At 40.5% G+C, this 17,770-nt stretch overlaps 1 protein-coding gene across 3 annotated transcripts in view; it reads right to left on the minus strand.

The window, feature by feature from the left end:
• The window catches only part of LOC136447806 (glucocorticoid-induced transcript 1 protein-like), a 63,221-nt gene that overhangs the window by 13,834 nt on the left and 31,617 nt on the right, over positions 1-17,770 (minus strand). For all 3 annotated transcript variants that reach the window (XM_066446871.1, XM_066446870.1, XM_066446872.1), the window contains exon 2: positions 12,234-12,388. In XM_066446871.1, coding sequence (XP_066302968.1) covers positions 12,234-12,388 — 155 coding nt within the window. The remainder of the gene's footprint in view (positions 1-12,233; positions 12,389-17,770) is intronic.

Here is a 17,770-nt window from a genome sequence, read left to right on the forward strand (position 1 = left end):
ACGAAATAACCAGAAAAACAATATAACCACTGCTGCTGGTAGTAAGAGCATGGATATATAATCATATACTTATCCAACCATACATGTATATCCACAACACTCTACATTATGGACTACTTGGCCGACCCGACTAAACAAAAAGTTACTTAAGAGAATTGGAAAAGTTGTGCATAAAACATAGATTCTGACTGAAAAGAAACCAAGTGTAAAAGCAATAATATTCCGTAATTTGAAAGCAATCAAACTTGTGAACTGAGGCACATCATGGTTAGTATATTCATGGACTCTGAAGTAGCTTATCACATTAACACTCCCAGGTGGAATCATTCCATCAAGTCAAAGTGATCAAATTTGCATGAGGACTTTAACTCTAATCACTTTTGCATGTCACAAACAGAATGTCTCAAAGCACAAAACATGTCTGCATCATGATTGACCTTGTGAATTCATCTGAAAAGCCATATCATTTACTAATCAGTATATACCAGTAGAAAGTAACGCTGAATTCTATTATACTGGTTTACTACAGTGGGTTCCATGGGCACTTTTAAAAGCTCAGAATTCATTATGTGCCAGCCTTCCTTTTTGGGACACCATTAACCATATAATATTGTGTCCAGGACTACTCAACATAATAAAACCTAATTCACTTCATCCTCCAACACAGCCGCCAAATTAGATGCCAATAATCACTTTTCTATTGATGTCCATCACGTTAATGTACAGCTTTCAACGCATAATACAATTTATGACAGAGAAGGTACGTATAAAAATAGGGTAGGGTCAAAATGGACCACAAAAAAAATGGTGAGCACTTCTGGTTTCTATATACATTTTGTGGCATATTCCTTTACCTCACTTATTTTTCAAAATAACGTTAATGTTAGCTTTCATTACAACAGTTGATGGAAATGACATTTGTCTTTAAAATGTGGTTGACTACAAATTGTACCCTACAGGTATACAATGTCAAAGAAAATATCAATCAATAGTTGCCGAGACTAAGAATCTCCTAGCAACCAGCCTTACGTATCAAAGCGAAATGTTAACGTCCTCAAGACAGTTTCCTCGTGCGTAAAGACTTAACTGTTTGAAATGTCGTCTGTTTATATCAAAGCTCTTCACATCTCAAAGTTTATTCTTTTTTTCTAGCATCAGGCTATAATTCTTCAAGGTAACACCAATAATCAAAATTAATTGTTTTTCAGAATCTCATACTTGAAAGTTTTCCTGCGAGCTTGTTTTGCACAGTTTTCATATTATACACTCTAATGACCAAAACCCCATGCTGTATACCTGCATGTGTCCTGTACATTTACCATGAACAGTGTCTATCAAACGCTTTTAACCGCATTTCTGCCTGTGGTTCATATAATTACAAAGCCACCCGCGATGCAGGGTTTCTATGGGAACATCTGAATGGCACAAATTGGAGTGCAACATCCATGGAACCATCAATATCACGTTCACTTTCAACTTCCTTCTTAGTTAGACTTCAAGAAGAAGGGATAATAACTGTAAAGGGACACCTACTCTTCTATAGTATTACAAAGGTGCAGCCGTGATGATTTGGCTTCTTGCAGTTTTGCTTAAAGGGCATTTGCAAAGGCTTCACAAGTGATAATGGCATTAGGTATCATTGCCACCACCAGCAGTGAATACACTTTGTCCACAGGCAGTGTTATCTGGACTGAAAATTTGATTGGCAGTCAACATATAAGAGTGCCCCCATGCATGAAGATGGCACAAATCACCAAACACTGCATGAAAGTAGTCATATAACTGATATATTACCCCCTACTTCTGCTGGGAGGAATAATATTTCAAAAATACAAAATACAGGCATGCAGGATTTATGGATGCCCTTTGTGCCTGCGCATGAATGCAGAAATGAATTTATCTCCGACGTGACCGACTATTACAGTTCTCAGCTAAATTTGTATCAGTGGCCAATAAATGGAATGAAATGCCACATCCATCCACAAGTCCAATCACAAAGAAAGCTTTCTGCATGGACATAAAGCGTTAACGGCCGAAGGTTTTGCCTCGAGTGCATGTCTATTCAACTGGTCTTATCACTTTTACCCCTTAGCGGTGACCATAATTGCTTCATTTCTATAAGAACCAATTTTCACATGGCTGTTGGGCACTAGATATGTTGGCAACATGTCCTAAACCTTCATATAAGCCATATCTCTTTCCTTGACTGATGATTGCTACAGTCATTTTGCCTCCCCATTCAAATAGTTGTTCTGGTCTCTACAATAATGTGTCGTTTTCAAAGGCTGCGTGCCAAATAATACTCCGCAAAGTAATTTTCAAGCGAATCCACTCTTCAGTTGATTGTCTCATTTCTTTTCCTCTCCCGCTGAAAAAAGTGATTGTTGCACTTTTAATACAATACAGAAGAGAAAATTTCCTTTCCTTTTAGTTAAATGCATCCTTCTCTTCCATTAAAAAATGGCTCTACAATTTACAGCCCAATTTTAGTCTAAGCGAGGAGTCATTACCGGTTCATTCCAGTATAGTGGCAGCTATAGAGGTAGGAGTCACTAGGGTACTGTTTATCTTTTCTCCTCCATACATGTATGTATGTAATGTTTTCTATGAATAATTCTCATTAAATAACTTCTCTGATACATGTATAGAATCAACGGCCAAACAAATGATCTTCCTTCCAAAAAATGTTTTCATGTGCTAACTACCGGTACCTTTTTTCACAGACCGGACAAATCTTTTCTGGTTTCCCTTTTTCAAATCCTTCAGAAGATACAATAATGATGCTTCCAAATCGTACATCAGTGCTTTAGATGGGTATATTTGGTGAGGACAGAAGAACTTTTGAGAAAATATACACAAATATACACATAACTTGCTTTTTAAAGTTTATACGCTTTTGTAAGTGAGGTGCATATGAACTGCCACGCCTACCCTAATTATACACAGTTGCTTTGTACTTTCCTTTTATCAGAACTGACAGCAGAGGCTTATGTCTCTTTTAAAAATGTAATCCTACATTTCCCAAGTTCCCACAGACACTATATTACACTAAAAGGTCTCATTACAAAAAAGATGAATTAAGTTTCGAGCCAGGAAATATAGCCATGTCTCTACCCCATTGTACAAGTCTCCATGGGGGTCATATGCAAAATCATACTCAACAGAATCACACTCTGTTATCTGCCAAAATCAGAGCTCCTTTCTTGTAACTAGCATTGATCGGCTGGTACATACTGTCGAATTACTTCTTTTCAAGGCAATTTCTTGTCACTGGTGTATTCACCATGGGTGGCACGTCGTTCGTCATCGTACTATTCAGTACCACATGGGGCAGCACATTCATCTGCGGCCTATTCAGCTCCCATTATATGTCCTTATATGTCCGTGTTACAGTGCATTAATCAAGGGGACTCAAAATCATGCTCCATTAGTATTTTATTACCGAACAATTTTCCAATTTCTTTAGCGAGAGATTAGAATGTATGAGGGGAAAAATAAAAGTGAAAACATTGGTACCACTTTATCAAAAGTTTATGTTCTTTGTTTTCATCAATCTGTCATTTCATGTTTTCTTCTTTACTTGTCAACATCCTTGTGCATAATTCCCCAAATCCCAGTCTACCCTACCCTTCACATCAACTTTTCTGATCTTTAAGCTGTGGAGGGGCCTAAAACTTAATACCATCTACATTAAGCTATTGTATACTACAGGTAGGAGTGCCAATCACCTTCAATCTTCGTTTGAATTATATTGGGGAATTTTCAAGCACCAACATTGTGACAGCAGAAGTCTATACAGACTGGATTCTAACATCCACAACCATTCATAGTCTTCTCATAGATCACATATATCCTCTTCAATAGCCTAAAGTGTGCTGATCATGAGTTCTCAGATACCTGTGAGGGTCTGTATGGGGGATCCTGGCAACTCTTACAGGTAAATTTAGCAGGGCCTTCAACGATGAACAATGAATTCAGGGGGCCATGCAACGCAAAAGCTTTTGGGAATGAGTTCTTTGGATTGTTCCTAAGTCTTCATGAGGACGTGTCTGGCAGAGCTAGTCTAGGACATTCCACTGTGACTTTTGGGAACTCTCCAAACAGAGGTTAGGCTTCTGCTTGTTTGGACATCTTTTGAGGCATATTCGTCGGGCTTTCTAACGTCTGCTTGGCGTAACTTTTGGGCAATCTGCCATTATAATTCAGGATAGCATTTGTCAACAACCCTTAAATCGCTGAATTCAGGATAACATATAACGTGCTAGGTAGAATCAAAAGTGACACTTATAACACAAAGACTTTACCAACAACAGCTGAAATTGAATTACAGCAAGTCAGCTACGATTTACTGTGACTTGAAATACAAAATAGCTCGCTACGCTTCACAGAAGAAGGCATGCAGACCTTCAAGTGTAGAGCAGATTGAAGCTGATGAAATGTGATGGATCTAGGTCAGCAGAAGTGGTGGGATGGCAAGACAAGATAGACAAGTCTGAGTGATTATCACCAGCTCCTTATCTAATCATCCCCCCTCTAATGGAGGTAATCAGCACCAAATCAATCCAACAAACAGCTTTCCTCCAGGAAAAACCAATCCACTTCCATACAAACCATCTTTAAACCACATAAAGATTTGTTTTTCAGCTGTATCACTTTATGCTGGAAGCTGTAAAAAAAAAAGAAGACATTATCATGCAGCTCGGTGCGATGGTTGCCTCAAGTTAAAGCATGCGAATATAAACCCATTTATCCTACTGACTTTGAAAACCAATGGCTGTTCAGCATGTGACAACTTGTGGCAAGTTAGAAATCTAACCCTGACTTTTTTATTATAAATGTGTAGAAAGGAGAGTCTTCAAAGGATTTTTGGGGCTACATGCTTCCTTTTTGTAGTCTTTTGTATCAGCACATTTCATGCTACATCATAGTACATGTGCAGAAACGAGAGTCTTTCAAGTCTCACAGAATTTTTGTGGCTACATTGCTTAGTTTTTGTAGTCTTCTGAATCAAGTGCGTTTCATGTTGCGACATTGACTTCAAAGCGAGTTCCGTGGAACGATAGCTCTCTCTCCATGAAAACCCTTTCCTGGCTTATCTCTTTCCCTATGGCATGCAATATTCAGAATCACAGTTTTGTGTGGGATTACAATTTACGGAGCCGCTGCTGGGACTGCCTGGGGTCCTGCCCGTCCTGTGGGAGAGGCAAAGCCCCTTTCTGCCGATGAAATGCCTGGTGGCTCTAGGCAATCTACACGTGCATTATTCATACCCAAGTTACAACTTGGCCTTTTAGCACTGAAGCTCGGTGATGTTCAACATCTAGGAGGGACTAACTGCTGGTAACATGCTTCATGGATAGCAGTCGTAAAGCGTCATTTGAACTGAGACCAGGCATGCATGCTGACTTTCGTCTTTCATGTTGGATTTTACCAGTACATATACAACAGACTGCTGGAGATAAATACTGTAAGCTTATTATTTTGATTGTGGGCAAGCCAGGTGGTATATGATGTGACTACATACTGTACAGAGTTAGAATAAGCAAATACAAAGGCACCCATGTGCCACCTTTGGTCAATTGTTGATACCACTTGTCACATGTCCCAAACTGGCAACTTGAACCTGAAGAAGGATGAAGAGATTGCAAAAATTCGGTGTTTTATCTATAAGCCACATAACATATTTCTTGATAATGTATATAGGCTTTGGTTACTTAAAAAGTTAGATGTTCAGATCTGATTGCACAAATGCCTCAACTGATAAGTTACAGAGTCAAACAATTGGCTGAAATTAATGACGCTGGCTGACTGATTCATTGATTGGTTAATTAGCTGGTTAATTAGCTATTGGAGGCGAGCAAACGAAGAGAAAAACAGGGAAGCAGGCAGCACGATTGGTTTGAAGAAAATGCCCACTGCCAGAAGCAACCTTACAGTAATGAGGTGTGGGGGCGGGCTTCAAAGTAGCTAGAATCCTACTGCAAACTGTGCCTCTTTCAAGATACAATGTCAGGGCTGCTTGAAATTCTTTTTTGGAAATAGGAGCACTGGCCCTAGCCTGGGTGCCATCCTATTTCTACCGGGTCTCCTACATTCGCTACCCTAAAAATTTTTTAGGGTAGCGAATGTAGGGGGCCCCGGTAGAAATAGGATGGCACCCAGGCTACACTGGCGCACCAAAAGAATTAAAAAATGTTGGGCGCACCACATGAAATAAAGCTGAATGTCAGCAAAACATAAGTTTGACGATACTGCCTCTCCCAAGAACTTTAATCTATGATTCTATCCGATTTCAAATTTCAACCAAGCAATACATGAAATAAAGTACAACAAAAGGTTATATTACTTTTTCTGATACTTACATTTCAAGAATATTCTGTATGCTAGTGTACAAGAGAACCGTTACCCTACAGAGTACAAAAATATCTAGGTGCACCAGTGCACCCACAGTCAAACACTAGCCTAGGTGCAGAGCTCCAGTGCACACCCACTATTTCAAGCCCTGCACATGGTTGAGGAGCTTGGCCACTTTATCATGCAGGAGAGTGAAATGGGCAGGTGAACAAATGAAAGCCATCTCTTTGAACTGGGCAGGCTCGGAGGAAAAGGATATGGGCCGCAGATCCCTGGAGCATTTTCTAGTTTCATGCCACATTAGCCTGGCCTGTGGGATGTTTTGAGAGGAAGGGAGACCACAATCACATCCTGGGAGCCTGACAGATAGACCTAAGCTGGACTGTTCAAATATCGTGCTGAAAACATTGACGGCAGGGTGGTTGACTCAGAACCTGGAGGTACTAGGTTCAAATCCCTAGCTGGTCCCAATGTTGTGCCCTTGGGAAGGGCACTTTATAGCAATTTCCCCACTCAACTCAACTCAGCGTACCTAGCTTCTGCTACGGACGTCGCTCAGATAGGATGTTACATGGTAGTCCCGTGTTTGAGGAGGGCCATACCTCATGCACATTAAAGAACCCATCACATTTATTGCAAATAGTAGGGCCTAGGGGTCTATCGGGGTATGGTGTGAGTGGATCAAATAAATCTATCCGGATATGCAGCTTGTACTCTTCAGTACAAACCTGGCATGGTACCCCATGAGGTGGTTTACCGGGAATGCAATAAAAAATACAAACTAACTACAGTACAAAACTTCAGTCTATCCTTGTAACAAATCCTTTTTGACACAAAACAGAAGTAAACACAGACAAGTTAAGCTGTGAAAAGTCAACTCATTTTGATCCTCTACCAATAAATAACAGTATGAGATTGTGATCATTGAAAACAACTGCTGATGACCTGTGATGATGACCCCATCAAAAAAATAACACTTGCCAGGGCACTTGGCAAAAGCTCAGAATCTGGGCTACCTCCAATGCAAGAAAATATGTCTACTTTGAGCCTGTATGTAGAGTTTGGTAATGTTACACCGGATGGAAAGAATCTATGTTTAAAGCTGTGTATTTTCTTCCTTGAAGTTGCCAGTGACCTTTCCATACCATCCACAACAGTCTTGTCCCTATCTGGAGCCAGTGGAGTGTGAAGCTGTCTGCTGTGGAATCCGTGATGTTTATGAGTGCCCCAGCAGCATGCAGACAGGTCCTACACAGGATAACATGCCCCACTTCTCTCAGCCAGGACCCCTGGGAGAGGTCTACAGCTTGCAGGTGGAGCCCAAGTGTTTTCTTCAGCCCTACTTGTGGGCAAGTTTGGTCTCAAGGTCAGGGGTGGAAGGAACGAAGCACTAAGTAGGCCTGCTTCAACAAGGGGGTTCTATAGTTACCAGGTTCTGTATGTTCTAAATGGAGGGGGGCAAATACATTATTTTTTTGGGTCTCCGAAAAACAGTCTTCATAATTCTTGGTTTTGGTATTACTCCCCTCAAGGTTTGAGCAGTAGTTATGCTGCCAAATTCTGTCTAGTGACAAAAGCTTTATCCTTTTATTGCATAGCATACATGTACAATGTAGTTTAGAATACAAGGTCAACTGAGGAGGCATGATAAGTTCAAAGTCCGCAAAAATGTATTGAATTCCTTCTTGACACCTACTAAAACACAGAAGAAGCAGGCCTACATGCACTGGACTTTGACTTGAACCCAGGCACTTAAAGAATCTCACCCTATGACCTTCAACGAGAGGTCAGGTCCACAGAGGTCAATTACAGCTCATTTTCAGGGAGGAAGTACACTAACGGGCTCGGTCCAATACATGATTCAATCTGAAGAATAACTCAAGCCATGTGTAGAGTAGATCCACACAACAGGCAGTCCCATGAAGCCAGACCCTTCAGCTGACAACATGATCAAGTGACCAGCAATGCAAGGACAGGGCCCAGGGGGTCAATTACTGCAGCACTCGGCTGTCAGTAGACACGTCAGAAGTACTTTTAGGCCTTAGCTTGAGACATCTTCCAAACAGCTCCAAAACCGGGCGCATGAGGCGGAAGTTCAGAACCTGTGGGAGACACGTCCAAGATTTAATTGCCTCCCTCACTAGAGCCTCTCCAAGTTTCGCACAATATGGGATTGGACAGAATACTGTTAGCGGATGAACTATATGCCCTTTGGAGTAACTGATTAGGGCTTGCTGCAGGTTATAAGTTTAGATATGGCTGCTGGCATCTATGTTTGGTACAAAGGACGGATGTCTAGAGTGACAGCCATAGGCTCTTGGCTGGCTAATTGGCATGTTCTAAGGAAGCTTCTGGGCTCTCTTTGCCAGTCTGGTACCCAATGATTCTCATCTCCTCACATCATTAGGCAGTCATCCTCAACTGAGGTGAAGCACGGTGCTTTTTCAAGAAGCTAAGTTGATTTTTTTTCTATTTTGGGAGTTTATTGACTATAAGTTTCCTGGCAGTTGAAAAGAACTATTGAAATAAAAGTTGAGTATCTGGCTGTATTTACAGAACTTCATGGTTTCACAGCCATTTGATGATGATGACGATGACAAAACTGTAACTTATGTCGGTCTTCAACATAGAACTGTACATCTCACATTCTCTTAGGTTTGTTAAACATTCCACTTTTTACTTCAACAATTGCAGTGAGCAACTTGTGAATACAAAGACCAATTAAATCCGATTTTTCAGCAGTACTACTAAAATGAATCCTAAAATATCCTAGTTGTATTTCAATGTTGCCAAAAGTGAAAGTGTACACAACTGTGTCCCTAAAAAGGCAGAATGTCAGAACTAGCATCATACCTCACTCACAATAGTATCTAACACACTGGAAATACCTTTACCCACTTCCAAATTCAGCCCACAAAACTTTCAGCAAGTGTTGAATGTCTCTATGTGCGACCCCAGCCTATTACTAGCCTCTCACACCCTAAATGCCCATCACATGGTCGGCTCCTGCCAGAAGCCTATCGAGGCTCTGGATGCGAAATTACGCGTCCATAGTCCTCGCAGGAGAAATCAGAGGCGGGATTGCCGGGCCAAATGTGCCCTCTGCCTATTAGAAGACTTTCCGAGGAATCATTTAGAGTCCGTAACAATGCATCAATAGGGGGAATGTGGATAGCGAGGGCAGCCCCAGCCAGAGGATACACCATTAAAGTTTGGATGGTGCTCGGGCAATGCTTTAGAGATACCATTGTTCAACCTAGGGAGGACCTTTCAACAATTTGCTGCGTATAGAGTTCAGGATGGGTTGGGTACTGGAACAGCTCCAAACATTCCATGGGGTAGTTTTTGCTTTGGATGATAATTCAAAAGACATGGGTGGAATACAGAACTGTAGCATCTTTGTTTAACATTCATTCTTTTTAGATCAAGACAAGAAGTCTTCAAAGACAGACTTCACTTGAACATGAATGTACACAAAAAAAACAAATTTCAATGCGAAATGTACCAGACGTTGAGAAAATCTGGTGTCCCTGAACAAAAAATTGTAACATCAATTCCAACGTCCGAATCCGGTATTCTAATTTTTCAACAGCTGCACACTTGCCGCACGCGAAGTGTGTTTTAATGATTCTATGGAAGCTTGTGTGATTACCCAAAATATCAACCAGTCCAGAACAACTGTATCAAATGTTATCACAGCCCAAGTATGACATATATAGTATTCCAATGTATATACTGAGTTATGAGTTACATATCTAAAGGGATTTTATCTGCTGATGATTCGGTAACCTTTCATCTTCTCAATTCGACTACTTTCCCCAGGGCTTAATTAAACCTGAAAAGTTACCAACTTGATTGGCACTATTTACGGATACAATTGTACCAAGTTAGAGAATCCAGTATCTTGTATATATGGCCTCCGTCGGTCAGTATTAACCATGGTAAAATCCTAATTCACATCAGCCCTACAGCATCGACTATGGCTTAACAGCCCTATACGAGAATGGCAGTCTCTGCCACAAAAATCACATCTGTAAGCTGATTCAGTTCTGTTGCAAAGCTCTTTTCTGCGAATCTGCTTTTCTTCTGCGCTGTGCATCAGTCCGACTTCTCCTGATTTGAGCTGTCTGGTGCTTTATACTTTACATTTACTATCTTGTATGGTTTAAGATATCAGCCACTAGGTGGAGATTGTAGAATACTCCTCCACCAAACGCCATCTGACGAATATTGTGCATTCTGTGAAGTACGTCGAAACAGATTGTGATTATCGGCTTGCCACAGACGGACAAGTTGAACGGGAATACTCATTGAATATATCTATGCTATCCTTCTTCATGTCAGTTGATGTTTCTTATGCTTGCCCCCCAGAAGATGGATTGTTAGGTACAAGGATAGCAACTTGATTTAGTACCTACCGTCAAGAGCTATGGGGTAAGTCCAGGCAGACCAGATTCTACTTTAATGGCTTTTCATCTTGCCAAAGCAATTTAGGTCAATGCATGGGAGAATAAAGTGGCCAATGTACATTTCCCAGGGAAAAGCATGTTCCTATAGGGTGTCCATTTGTCAAATTCCTCTTCATCTCAGTTTTAGTGCTGGTTGCACTGTGACATCTGTGTGGCAGGGCTGTTCAAGGGGTCAAGTCTAGAGAGGGGCGGGCTGGGTTTAAAGTGGACCAGCCATGCCCCTAACAGCAGCAGGTATTATTTTCCAATGGCAAAGGGTATGGATGAAAGCATTAGTGAGGAATTAGGTTGGGACACAGGGGGCAGAAATCTGGCCCCATCCCTGCATTACTACTACACTTTACCATTAGGCCGTGTAACCTCTGACATTGGGAAATATCCGTCATGTTACAGATAGAAACATTCACATGTTACATGCATTCAGAGCATTTAGCTGGGAGGGCTTCTGGGCGTTTTGGGGATGCCTTACACTAAAAAAACAACAACATTTAGCTACGACTAGGAGGGCATCTGGGTAACACCCTACACAAAAAACACAGAAATTATTGCATTTTCATGAGGAAGAAACAGGTATACCAAAGCTGCTACCAGAAGATGCTGCTCATGTCCATCTCCTGTCTTTTGAAAGAACACAAAGTACTGTTACGTCGATGAAGATTAGACATCCAGGTACAAAGTACTGTTGTCAGAAGTGAGCTGCAGGAATCAATCCTCTAGCACAATGTGGGCTGCAGTTTCACTTGCAGCTAAGTCGGGGGTAGTTGCCACAGACCATGTTCATTGCAGAAGTGTACAGATTGGTTGAAGACTGATTCCCACACTTTTCTATATTGATAATACTGTCAATGGACACTGTTTTTTCTAAAATAATTCTTAGGACATAAAAATAAACAACAAAGAATTCAATTGAATAAACAACTGGATAATACAGCAGTTTTCATTGGCAGTTGGACTGTATAAATACTCTCATGAAGATATACATTTTGATATATAATTTGAATGAGAATGCGTATCATCATTGCTTGGAGGATACGTTTTTACATAAGCTGAAAGCAACCATTGTAATTATAACTTAAAAATGAAAAGCATTTGTTAGTGCGTTTGCTAGACAATATGCATAAAGATATGAACTACAAACAGCAGCTTAAAGTCATGCAACTTGTTCATCCAGACTGTCGACAACAATAGAACGTAGCTGCAACAATGGTCTATTCTCATGAAAACATTTATCTGTATTGTGGGCACCCAAAACCAGCTGTGCTGTCTGAATTGCCCATGTAACAAACTGTTGGCATTTGTTGTTAACAGACTGGGACAACTAAAATTAATAGATACACACATCACCCTCTGGAGTACAGTTGCTAGGAGGGTTGCTATGGTGATGGTTACCATGGTAAGTGCTGTACTGACCTGTGTAGCCTTGTTGACCATCTGAGGCCCGTACATGTAGTGGTGGGGGATGTCATGAGGCCAGATTCCCTTCAGGTAGGACCCCACAGCAATGGTGTCCAGGGAGGACGTCCGTCTGATGGAGGGGGAGGGACTGGTCCGCGGAGGCTTCGTTCCTGGAGGAAAAAAGATGCTTCTGTCAGTACAATATTCCTAAATTGATAACTTCAACATCAAATACCCCCAGATGACCCCGCGAGGGGCAGGCCTCCAGCCTGGCACGGTAAGACTCAACTTAAAAAAGGATGTCTTAAATAAAGAAATATAAGTTTCAACAGAGTTTGATTAATCAGCATTTTCTACTAGTAAAAAGTTGGAGCCGGTATCAATCACAATGTCATATTCAAGACAACCTCCATCAATCCATTTGACAAACATCCAACGTCACAACTACACATCCGCATTCACTGACATCCAAAAACATCTACATTTGACCTCTCTTACCGCCTCCTATCCAAACATCTCACATATAATCATAACTCACAACTTGCTTTATTTTCCATCCTCCTCCTTTCAACCATAAACCAAGAGCTCATATCTTACTACTTCAACAAACAATCTTGTATTTCTTTCATCTCTTTCGCCCTGCAGGGAATCCTTATCAAGGTAATCCATTCTAGTGCATATCTCTGACACTGCAATGCTATTATGCTTCTCCTTCAAGTAAACATGAACAGATGGTTCGGGCACACAAAAGAAGGGCAGATCACTCTTGCCTGCACATGTTGCAACAGATTACGGTTTTATGCTGTTTTTGGAAGGCGGGTGCTTTACTGGCTGCTGTTAAGGAAGAGCACTCTGCGACCATTAGAACTGGGGGAGAATTACAGGCATGATGATGGTTCTGTGGGGAAATCTCGGACAGAGGAGACAAAGTATCTCTCCCTTCGACTAATTTTTCACAAAGGTTTACGTCTACATTATTGAGAAACAGAACAAGAGGCTCAATCTTCTGTGCTAGTGACATCCATGGCCTTTAGCAAGGGACATACCGATCCAACAAAGAAAGGTCAATATCAAGTTTAAGTACAATTGTATTGTTGTACATGTATCTTAGAATAAGATTGATTTCCTTTTTTACGTTTTGTTTGCAGGAGGATGCGAACTTGACAGTCCACTATACACTAATCCAAATGGAGGAAAATGAACACAGGGTATGTTATGTTTTGGGTGGATAAATCTCAACTTCGACATTTCCCATGAAAAAGGTACACTTAGTAAAAGGTCAATTCTACAACAAGGTCAACCTGGCTTGTATTTCAATTCCAATGTCAAGTTTACAGGGACCCCCATCTGTCGGTACCTCACATAAGAAAAGGGCGGAGCAGTTATACCATAACAACAACCTTCATAAAACACTGTTATCTACAGACGGCAGCTGCACAAATGTTACAAGATCACATGAAGCTTACGGAAGATTTGGAAAACAAGGTTGGAAATTCTGGACCCAGCTTTATTTTTGGCACTGTGTGTGTACATCAGCTTCCCTATTGTCATGGAGATGGGGGCTGGGCCAAGTGCTGGCCTGTGTGTTCCAGGGTTGTTCAACAGATGTGGTGGGGGAAGTTGGCACACACATCATGTTCTAATGTTGCACCGGGGTGTTTACCCTGACTGGTAACAATGGTGGATACGGGAGTTACTAGGACACCCCAAAAGTCAGGTCAAGCTCTGTGGTTCATCGGGATGGCTTCCTCGCACAGACACGGAGGTCACGCCACCGGCAGAAGGCACACAGACGTGCGAGAGCTTTGGGAGACTGTTCTCTGGTAGATGACTACAAGATGAGTCAAGTCGTGCAGGCAGTTCTGCGTGCTTGTGATGGTGAGGGGATGGAGACTCGAAAAGAAGAATACTGTAAATGCAGAAATGTTTGCAAGGGTTTTATGTTCGCGGGGATCGTTTCACCGCGAACTTAAAACCACCATGAACATTTTGGTCCAGTACTGTAGCAGTATGTGACTATAGTGCTGCCGCGAAGTTAAAACCACCGCAAACATTCGCCTTAGTGTGAAATCAAAACCATGTGAAATCAAATGCATTTACAGTACATTTTTGATGTGCAAAGACTAATACAATACTGTACATGAGAATTTGTGGTGCCAATTTGTTAAAAAAATTCTGGGCACAGACTATAGCTAGTAACTACAATGTATCCATGCTGCCTCCTCTCACATTCAATTTGTTTGAATTTCATACTTAGCCTCAAGCCATTACTTTTAAATGGGAGTGACTTGGGAAAGAGTATCTCATATCACAACTACATTAGATGTTGATGAAATTTTGTCATGCAAACACAAGACAATCCTTATTTTGACATCATCAATGCAATTACACTATAAATCTGTTATGCCAGTGGTAACATTGTTACAACTGCGATAGTCATCAAATTACAGAGAAAATATTTATCTGAAGCACAAAGAAATGTTTTTATTACTGCCGGAACATTACTCATTAGTCAACAACTTCTATTCTAACTCAAGTGAAAAGTCATGAATACTTTATTTATGTCCTGATGTTTGTGTGTCATTTTCTTAACAACATGTAAGGGATTTTCCTTTTCTGAACTTGATCTTCATCCTTGCAAGAACGTCACGATTTCATATTTGGTTTTACGTACCACAAAAGTGAACGTGATCATAGATACATTTGCTTTATCAAAGCAGCCCAGAAGTGAATAAATGCATGTATCCAAGTGGCGCCACCCAAATTCACAATCAATACAGTCCAGCTCAAGCATGAAATGGGATCTGGGAGCCAGGATTTCCCTCAAAATCTCTTGATCTATCAGATTTGTTCAGCCCAATACAAAGATTACTACATCTGCTGCCGTAATTTTCCAGAGAAATGTCACTTGGGATCTACATGTACACTATCCACCATCTGCTTTTCCATCCTCGTTGTTGTCACAATGAGTCAACTTTTCTCATCCCAGGGACTGTGTGATAGATAGGTTCCAGAGAAGACAACCTTCATCTAAACGATTCAGAGGTGGAATAGATCAAACAACTTGGCATATATAAGAAAAGAAAGCAGAATAAATCAAATGTGGTACCTTGTGAAATCATCACAGTTATCATTAAGTGGCCAAGATGTGCGTAAAGTGGATGAACATGTACAAAAGGAGCAATTATTTCATTAATTATTGATATTGATAATTTTGTCCATCAATCTCCCTTGCACAAACAAGTACCATGCAGAAATGGTTTCAAAGTTAGATCATGACTTTGTTATAATCAACTTTTAATACCAGTAATGTAGGTATTTGATAGTAAATTTCATGATTGTATCATTTTCTTACAATGAAATAACTGTCAATCAATATAAAGTAAAGTAAACTAAAGGATATGTTGAACTATCACGAAAGATGTATACTATACCCACAGGACATAATCACACAACACCTGATCCGAAAGGAAGACGCATGCACTCTTACTCCACTGTAGGAAAACCAATCAATATGAATTGTTAGAGAAAGCATTTGGGACTGGATGACAAAACATGCCCATTTCAGACGAGTACGACTCATTCTTCAGTTACTCCAAACCAACTATCTTGAGGAATAGTTGGCACCAGTTAGACCGCCCAAGTTGGGATCGTTGTCCGGACTCTGACACAGAAATCAATGCAGCTTATCAAACCTGCCTGATTGGTCCTGGTTGATGTCTAATGGCTGATTCTTCTTTCATTAGATGGACACCGCAATGAGCTCTACGTTCTGTTGATTGAGTAGGCACTTATATATATATAGCTCCAGCTAATGCAGGAAACGTCATGACTTACATAAAGGCACTAGCAGCCTCATCGCTGCAGGTATTGGCGCATGCTGGACCTATGTTATGGGGTGATGATATAATCATAGGATCTTAGCTAAAGATTGGGTGTCACTAGTATTGAAACTAGCCTGATTAAATCACATTTCTAGCAGCCTTTCCACTGGTTAGGCCCTTAGAAGCTTAATATAGCTCGAGCTAAAGCAGCAAATGTCATGACTTATATAATGGCAGTAGTACATTTGTAGGTGTTGGCGCATACTAGACTGATGTTATGGGCTAATGATATAATCTATAAATGATTAGGTGCCACTGAAACTAGCCTGATTCAATCACACCCCTCGTAGGTCAGGCCCTCAGAAGCTTGATGACCAACACCTTCTTTTGCATTGTTCATGTGTTTCATCGTCAAAATGATTATCATTCAATTTACTGTCAGGTCGAGAACTGTCTGTTACCATGGTGACAGAGAATCCTGAGCTTTGAGGCATTATCAAAGATAAAGTTGTCATCAAAGGGTTTATTCAAACCACTACACCTTTTTCTTAATATGGTCATATATTTCAACAGTCTGCGTACTGTTAATGCATGAATTTCGGCAATGCTGTTCTGTACAAACCCAGGCTGAAGAAAGTCCATATTTACATTCAGAGCCAGCAGTCACTTCATCCTTTCAAATGACTGACTGATTTAAAGCGCAGTTGAGCCGGAGTACTTCAAAGTACCTGTTGTAGTCTTGATTGCTCTTGCTCATCTACCAGACTCCACTAGGTAGAATATGATAACTTTCATGTGCTCGCTGTCGTCACACAAGATTGAGCTTAAGTGCTATTAGTATTATATTCTCAGCGTTATAACTACACAAAGAACACTCTCACTGCAATCTTTTTGTTACTTTTTCTTGTACTAAACTGTAGTTTCGTCCTCTATCTGATTGCAGTTATATGGATGCCTACAAAGTTTTCCAGCATCATCACAGTAATACTAATAGGAACTGCCTGAATCCGACAATAGTGCATGAAATGAACTGATAAATATAACACCACCTGATACATAGGAAGGTTCTGTTCTTTGGGGATATAAAAAATTATGAAGAATATCCTCTGTTTGAAAAGTGTGATATATCTACTTAGTAGATAAATCATGCTTTTTGAACAGAGCATTTTCTCCTAGACTAAAGTCTACCAAGTGCCTGTATTGTGTGTAATGCAACATTACTGGTATGTTAACAGAATGGCAGAGCATGCTGAACATGTGGTTGGAGCTAAATTGTTCGTAAATATTCTACAAACTAGTATACTATAGGATCCATTCTTCATTGAACAATTTAATTACAATTTAATGACAGCGTACTTGGATTGAATGGCACAATGTAAATTAAAAAAAAAAGAACTTCAGTCTATAGTTTTGATGGCTGTACTAGCAAAATCATAAGAATTAAGTTTTTATCTACACATTTATAGCACTCAAAAACTTGGGTCACATTTCTTGGTTTAAAAAAATTACTACTGCCACTTGACGAATCTCATTAACTAATATTGGGTATTTCACTGGTCCTACAAAATTGCCTGTATCAGATTGATGACTTCTTCACATTTTCATTTCCTTGGCCAATTAAACCAGCAGGCATCCGGGATATTGACAGAGAAAATGGTGAGAAATCACCGGCTCCATCCCACTGTGGGTTCTGTCCCATTTGCTGTGTGGTACTCAACAGGGCTGTCT

This window comes from Branchiostoma lanceolatum, chromosome 13 (genome assembly GCF_035083965.1).
Source record: "Branchiostoma lanceolatum isolate klBraLanc5 chromosome 13, klBraLanc5.hap2, whole genome shotgun sequence".
Taxonomy (NCBI): Eukaryota; Metazoa; Chordata; class Leptocardii; order Amphioxiformes; family Branchiostomatidae; genus Branchiostoma; species Branchiostoma lanceolatum.